The sequence below is a fragment of the Arabidopsis lyrata genome (assembly GCF_000004255.2).
Source record: "Arabidopsis lyrata subsp. lyrata unplaced genomic scaffold ARALYscaffold_5, whole genome shotgun sequence".
Lineage (NCBI taxonomy): Eukaryota > Viridiplantae > Streptophyta > Magnoliopsida > Brassicales > Brassicaceae > Arabidopsis > Arabidopsis lyrata.
The window spans coordinates 15,194,981-15,203,304 of NW_003302551.1; the positions used below are offsets into that span (position 1 = coordinate 15,194,981).

General features: G+C 30.8%; 1 protein-coding gene across 1 annotated transcript; it reads right to left on the reverse strand.

Annotated features, from left to right (window-relative positions):
* Positions 1-297: 297 nt before the first annotated feature.
* On the reverse strand, positions 298-2,525 carry LOC9313823. The gene is made up of 6 exons (XM_021026562.1): positions 2,277-2,525; positions 1,688-1,917; positions 1,331-1,589; positions 1,073-1,252; positions 836-991; positions 298-728 (listed from the first exon to the last, which is right to left on the reverse strand). The coding sequence occupies exons 1-6, from the start codon at positions 2,304-2,306 to the stop codon at positions 561-563; spliced, it is 1,023 nt and encodes a 340-aa protein (XP_020882221.1). The 5' UTR covers positions 2,307-2,525; the 3' UTR covers positions 298-560.
* Between the last annotated feature and the right edge of the window lie 5,799 nt (positions 2,526-8,324).

Below are 8,324 nucleotides of genomic sequence, written 5' to 3' on the forward strand. Positions count from 1 at the left end.
GGAACAAGAAGCAAGCATACTAGAAGCATATGTTGGATTCAATTGGATCAGCTACAAGCCTGGAGCTTTATGTTTGGTCCTATTGGGAGTGTTATGATCTTGCTTTTACCAAGTTACCACTTCTCTGTTTTTACTTAGTATTAGAATGTATCTGTATTTTACTTATCGTTTGTAGCTTCTACAAGTTGCTACTTACTCTTGCCTCTCCTCCTTGGTTCTCCATTGATGGAAGATGTTGTAAGGCTGATATATACAATAGTTTGATTAAACAAAAAAAAAAAAAAAAAAAAAGAATGTTAAGAACAGAGCATAAACTCAAATCAACAATCACAAAAGAACTTAATCAACCTCTAAAAATAAGCAAATACATTTTCGAGTTCCTATACAAGCAATGAGAAGACTAAAGAACAAAGAAAACAAAATCATTTCTGTTCTAAAAAGACGAGAAAGGAGAAGATCAACAAGTAGTTGAGCCGAAGAACCTAAGAAGTAGAACAAGAAGGCACTTTGCAAACCCTTTAGTTGATTGTTGAAGAAAGTCTCTAAGATAGTTAAAAACACTAATAATCTGCTCGTAGAAATTTCTCGTACTCGGTCCCATTCAATGTCTTGTTTATATCTTCCCAGTTCTTTATGTGATCTGACAAATCTCCTCTGTGTATTTTCACCTGTCTGCTTGACAAATCCTTCACTGGAATGTTCAAAAACTCTTGAACTTGTTTCAATGTCTGCCATCAAACCCCAAAAGCACTAACATTTGTTATTCAAGTTAAAGCAAAAGATATCTATTTTTTGATTTATGTAGTCTCTAACTTTGATGCTTTTGAAAGCTTACCGTTTGATTTGTTATGAGATCTTCGTAGAAGACAACGATATGACGTGTGGTATTGAAATATTCTAAAGCCTTTGCAGCTGAATTCTCTGTTTCTTGTAGATCGTGAATCAACGATGTCGAGTTGATTACGGGCTTATATCTAGAAAGTGCATCTGCCTGCAGTGGAATTAAAAGAATCAAGAAACCAAGCGAAATCAAGAATCCGTAAACAAAAACATTTGTATGCAAAATAAGAACCTCTTCAGGAGAATGAACATGAGACTTGTGAGTTCCATTCAAAAGCTTAGCATAACGGTCATAAGAATTTGCCAACACAGAAACCATTCTTCTTAAAGGATTCCTTCTAAACAGAAATATCGCCGATACGCCTCTTCGGTTAAAGTAATCTACTATTTCTTTATGGTTGTCCAACAAACCCTGCAACGGAATCGGAATAAGAACTGCAAAAACCGTAAGTAAATGGCTCAGTAATGGTTCCAGTTTTGTGTTTTATACCTGGTTAAGCATCCATTTGAATCCAATTGCAGCAGAGCATTCGTTCTTTGAAGCACTTGTGAACCAATCAAGATTATAAACTCTATCAAGAGTCTGAATGATTGAAGAAATGTTTTTCCTTCGATCCAAAACCGAGAAAATCTCTCCATTAGAACTCACATTGCTATGACTATTCAACAGTGTTTCGAACCAACCACTTCCTGATCTCTGCATCGACAATATCGCAAAGTACCTCACCGGATTATGTCCACATTCAGCTCTGGTTTAAAACAATCCAAATCATAGATTTCAACAAACTAACAAACAAACAAACCAAACCCTTGAAAAACAAGAAGAGACAATGACAAATAGTTTTACCTATTAAAAGTCTGAGGCTTTGGGTAATGAATCCGAGTAACAAAGCCTAACGAGTGAGAATCAAAAGGAGTAGTTTGGACAAGTTGTGAGCTTTGGAAACTGACATTACTTAACTGTTTTAAGCAAACAGAGCAAATGTAGAGACCACAAACCATAGCAAACACCAAAACTATCATTCTTAAGAACAATGGTGATTTCTTTGGTTGCTTTATAACAATCGCTGCACTATCCTGTAATTACAATAAAACAATCAAATCAGAGTCTTAAACTGCATAGAGGATTGATCTTAAACCCTAAATTATATCCTTAATTGCTCTCGCTAGGGCTTTTTTTGGCTCTCTCAACACTTAGGTTCGAATCAAGAATATGAAAACACAAAAATCAGACAAGAATCAGTACTGAACCCTAAACCACGCATTTATCTAAAACAGAGAGAACAAAGATGATTTGTTTCAAAAATCATTACTTTCATTACTATGAAATCCAATAAACAGAATTTTTTGGTAGATTTCACTGATAAAACATACATGCAAAGATACCCAGAAGCTTAATCACAAAAAATTCACAAAAAATACAGAAAGAGAAGAACCTTGCCGAATAAACAGATATACTCCGCCATTGAAGCTTGTAGAAGCTTATGAAACAGAGATAATGTAAAAGCAGAAGCTTTTAGATACAGAGACGAGATTATAGATTAATGAATCCACTTCAAGCTACAGAGAATCTAAAGAAGAAGAAGAAGAAGAAGAAGAAGAAGGAAGCAAGTTGTGTCTGAGAAAAAAAAAGATTTTGTAATATTATAAACGTGGAAAGTAGAGCCATTGTCATTAAAACATGGGGACTGTCCTTTTGTTCTTCTCCTTGGCTAATTAATCTCAGTAATTAATAAACCTAATTTACAAATTTGTTAATTTTTTTGGATAAATTTTTTTTTAGCTTTGTCCACAAATTCAAGATACTAAAGTGTTCAGATTAGGAAATTATTAAAGGTTTTTAATTAATTAATTGACTAGTTAATATTTCTCATTTGGTGAGGTATGTTAAAACTTAAAAGTATGTTTAAAAGTAGAAACTTTGAAGTTGACTATCAAAAAACTTAAACGAGTAAAAAATTTAATTATAAATTTGATTATTTTAAATTTTATTTAATGAATAAATTTTAAATTAAAGTGGACACAAAATCAATTAAATGAGAGATCCACTGTGTCACGCGTGACCGTCCGTTCTGAACGTTACACTTTTGACTTTATTTCTTGTTTAATAATATAGTTTTGTTTTTGAATAATATCGTTTAGTATATAGTTTTTGCTTCGTAATTACTCTAAATTAAATTGAATAGCTATCTTAGTTACAGCTTTACATTAATAGAAGTGATATACTTTACACTAACGAATAATAATGACAAATTATTCTTCCATGCTGAGTTTCTGTATTAAATTTGATTAAGTCTTGTATAATACGTACTAACTACTACATATTAATACAAATCATTAGGTTATCTTTATTTACTAACCTTTGTTTAGCGGAAGTTATTATGTCCCTTTTCATCTAGCTATATTTATCTAATTTATCTTTGTTTGATCATTTAATTTATGATTGATCTAATATGTTTATTCATTGAACGAGTCTTGTTGGGAGAAAGACTTCAATTTCTGAAGCGGGATGAGAAGGAAAGAGACTTTTGAAGTTTTACTTTTAATTAATCATCATGTTGTTAGTTTGGAAGTGTTAATCAAGATATATATATAGTAAACGAATAGTTGCAGTACTTTTGCCATATAAAATTTTCTTTGAAAGATCCTAAAACAGCAAAGAAGAATATTCAATCTTTTTGCTAAATATATACTATTATTAAAGATAATACTTTTCTGCTTTTCATAAAATTAACCAGTAAAAATACAAACGCATATATGACACAAAATATAATTAAAAAAACGTATAGAAGAAAACACAAATGACACATAAGAGTTCGAGCTGCCGACACCGTACGTTATAACTGGGTCGGCTTATGAAACCGAATCAATAGGAGTATTTTATTTGGCCTTTACGAGATTATGTGTAATGATAATAAATAAAAACGTAATCGGACTATCGGAGTACAAGTTTTTGTTAGTACAAAATAGTATAACCGGGTTTGTCGCAGTTTGAGTCGGTCGTCCATTCGTCGATATTTATTGCAAACATACATGATACATGGTCAATAGTAAAATTATCACAATTTAACCCCAAAAACATACTAACACGTACTTTTTCATGTGAATAAAGTCATATAATGTTCATGTAGATCTCTATTTATATTATGTATATTGGTATATATATCATTATTAGGGTTAGTTAGGCAGGCAAAATATATATATATATATATATATATATATATATATATATATATATATCATATTATCATTATTAGGCTTAGGCATGCGATATAATTTGCATAGCATCATCACTTACATATACAATAATAAAGTACAAATGTGCATGTTTTGTTTTTCCTTCTTACATCGTTATACATAGAGGAAAACTTCGAAATATTGGAAAAACAGCCTCCATCCATTATATATCACCCACCAAATTAGTTTTCTTTTTTCATACCCACCAAATCAGTTTTATTAATTTATTTCATCGTTTTGTTTAAGGGGATAGAAAATGTATTAGTTTTGTTGCTCTACAAAGAAAAAAGAAAAAGAGAAGAACTTCGTTTATTTGATATTGTCCTGTTCTTATTTGTTTGAATATTCCTAACAAACGAAAAGGATTTGAGTTGGTACCACATGGTTCAAGTCTTTGAACCTTTTGAGTGGGATCCAACGTGGCTCTCATTGACGTAGGAATCAAATGGTGCGAGTCATTACAAACTTCAAACAAACAGCTTGATGTGTATACTTTGGTCGACACTTGGAAGTTTGGTGAGATCCCGTAGATTTGTCTCAATTAACTTACGATCTTAGTTTATTGGCTAATTTTGTTTTCATTTTTTCTGATTGTCATGGTCTTTTCTATGATAATTGAGGTCCATGGAATTAATTAAACGTTTAGTGCATAAAGACTATGTCTTTGAGAATTAGATGTAGATGATACTGTTGTGGGAATGATCTACTGGGTTTGCTGAGACATGTCAAGTGTTTTGTAGTCTTTTGCATTGCTGATTTTATCCCGCATAAGATTTGTAATTTTGAATGGTGAACAAAAATTGGGTTTGGTTTGACCCAATAAAATTATTATTTAGGCCCAGTAAAATTTGGCTACACGAATAGATTTGTAGATTTTAATTATTGATCCATAAAATTGAATAAGCAGGCCCAAGTAGCTGATATTTGAAACCCATATCAATTTCTTGATTTGAACGAAAGTTAAAAGCTCATTTTGTATATTAAAAATAAAAGCCCAATACTTTCTCATTGAATTTTTCTTTATTTTTGAAAAATTTTCATTTTGAGAAAAAGCATATGGATATAAATTTCGAAACTATGTTCCGAGATTGTATATGGTAATCCGACTACGGTCTACGGACTACCCAGAAATAATTTGATAAATATTATGATGTTTTTCGTCAATTTTGGATATTTTAGGAAAAAGCACAATATGCAAATGAAAGTTTAAAAAAAAAAAAAAAAAAAAGTCTGAAGTTCACTTAAGAAGTTTGTTTGTGTGTATTATGTATTATTCTGTAGAGAACCTAAAGAAAAAGAAGAAGATTCCAGGCAAAGTAGATAAGCCAGTCGTTAGAAGTCCAATCAAATTTTCAGAATTTATCAACTCTATATAAATTACTTATAAATTTATATAACAAGTCAAATCATATTTTGTCGTTATGCATTCTAACAAAACACATACAACATAATTGAATGATGAGAGACATATGTAGAAACCAATGATACTTTAAAAAGTTTATGGAATATGAGAGGAAGGAAAAGAGACACGATGTCTAACAAGGAAACAATCTATATAAATGCTATTGATCGGCAAAGTATAAGAACTAGACAGCAAAAAAACATTAGAAAACAAAATGGTAAGAGCTTTCAGCGATGAAAAATGTTAAGCGATTATGGAATAGTTAAAACAGGTAAAAGAGAATGATAAGATACAAAGAGATAGAAGTTTTAAATTGTACTATTGTTTTTGTTCCGGTTTAACTTTAACGGTTTAGTGTGGCTGTAAAATGGTGACCAATAAACATTTGTTATTTTAGAAGAGCAAGAAGATCGGACACGTGGCAGCAAATGAAGAAGCTGTAGTCTAGTGTCCACGTGGTAACCGCTAATAGACAACGATGGACCATGAAGAAAGGCACATACGTTAAGATCACTTCTACTCGAAGTTCATTTACTCTACCCACCCTAACATTACGACACCATTTCGTTGTCCTCTCCTCTACTTCCACTAACACCAAAAATGCATTTTCCTCTTTACTTCTTTATCAATTTATTCTTTCATATACATGATTTAACTATTTGTTTTTGTGTTTGTGTTTGCTTCGTGTTGGTTTATGCAATTACGCTTGTGCTGCTCATGTTTGTGACTACCTTTATAATTATTGTACGAGTAGGGTTTTTATGTTCTTTGCTCAAATCGCTAGAAAGATGATCTCAAATTAAAAAAAAAAGGAATAGATATATGATGTTATGATAGTTCGAAATTGTATTCCATTAGCTAAGTTCTCAACATTTTACTGGATTTCGGTTATAGTTAAATTTTGCATCAGGCAAAAATGAAGAGTACTCTCCATGTTTGATATTTTTTATTTTTTCTTAAAACCAAAAAAAAAAAAGTGATATTTTATTCATGTGTCAGTCTCTTATTCACTCGTTTTAAGAAAAAATAAAACCAACCCAACAATTCCAATTGTTATTTAGATATTACAATTACAAAAAAAATGTTTTTATTTTGTAGCATTTCGATTTATTGTGTTTTAATACTGTATATTTATTTACATGTAAATGTGTTATTTTAACATGTTAATATTTTTTATTTTAACATGTAAACATATAAAAATACGTTTTGCATTTATAAAATCAGGTGCAATTGAAACGTACGTTGACAATGATTGAGACAATTTAAAATAATTTAATGTAAGTACAATGTCACTTATTTCCAGTCAAAATTTTCTCCAATGATTAAAAAAATTAGAAAAAAATTAATAAATATTAAAATCATGTTCTACAACCTTTCGGCCATAAAAATGCCACAACAATATATATATATATATATATATATATATATATATATATATATATATATATATATATAGTACGATATATAACATAGTCAATTGCTTTGACTAATCTATCCAAATGAGGTTTAAATTGCATAAAATGATTCAGTGCATAGGAAAGTTGTCGTATGGGTGGTGGCATGTTGCTACATACATTTGCTGGTATCCAACCAACCTATATACGTATATCGTCATGTTTTATACGTATACGAATTGATTTAATTGAGAAGGGGAAACTTTCATGCATTTATGTATTCGTTTACTAATTAGGTGACGTAAATGTGTTTGATTTTGGGGCTCTAGCTATTTTGCATAGCTTCTAACATCTAAACAAAATGTAGCTTGTCCTCTTCTGCTAGTTCACCATCATGCCAATTATCAATACATGTGTATATTTATTACAATTTGGTGCATTTGGATACATTGTCGTCTGTATCTTACACGAATATGTATATATCTAGCTAGCTTCTCGCTATATATAGAGGGTTATAAATAGTAATACAAAAATTGACTAGCAAATTTTATCCATATATTATCTGCGGCGGATTCTACAAAACCAGTTTTGTCTTCACTGAAAAAACTAACAAATTAACAATGTAGCTTTAATTAATTCATGGGGTTTTCGGTTATAAACTTATAACTGTTGCATTCTTTGTCGATGTTTCTATATATTAATTCGTTGGACATAACTTTTACGTTGACGGTGAACTAGCTAGTAAAATGTGCGTGATTTTGAGTTTCTGTCTTTAACCGACATTCAATGATACGTGTGATGACTCCACAAAACACGACATGTTTCTTCATTTGATTATCTGGATCTCATATCATTCAAACAACTTTTTTTTTTTTATGGCTGACCAAATATTGATAAAAAGATGACACTAGGTTATAGATACCAAATTACTAATAATGTCGATACATATATTTCGTAAGCAAGGCATGAAAGTTTAGTTTCTTTTCACTACATGAGAAAAGGTTGACGGATACGAAAACCACGTGAATCGTTTTTCCATGTCTCCATTGATATTTGATGCATAACCGAAGAAGAAAGATGAATCAGCTTTATATTTCAATTGATAAAATGAAATTCATGAATCTCCCTTTCGGAAAGAGAGTCTTTGTAGGGTAATTGGAGCCTTGGGAAATCCATGGGAAGAAAAAGAAAAAGTTCGACTTATAAGAAAGTGATCTGCTTTTTTTCCCCACTATAATTGAGTTGCGTGAATAATATTTAAAAGTACATGGAACATACATTACTTTATTTCCTTTTTATTGATTAGAAGAAAAATATAACCTTTTCCCCTTCCGTTAATTATATAAAGTTGTCGTCAGCTTTTTTTGTAATGAAGTTATGAACTTTATTTGATAAAACATACTCCCTCTGTTCCTCATAGTTTGATGTTTTGGTTTTATATTTTGTTCCAC

Coding starts and splice junctions, on each gene's coding strand:
- LOC9313823 (XM_021026562.1), bottom strand. CDS start 2,306: ATGGCGGAGTATATCTGTTTATTCGGCAAG. Junction 1,590..1,687: donor AAGCCTCAGACTTTTAATAG/GTAAAACTATTT, acceptor GTTTTAAACCAG/AGCTGAATGTGGACATAATC. Junction 729..835: donor ATCTCATAACAAATCAAACG/GTAAGCTTTCAA, acceptor GTTTGATGGCAG/ACATTGAAACAAGTTCAAGA.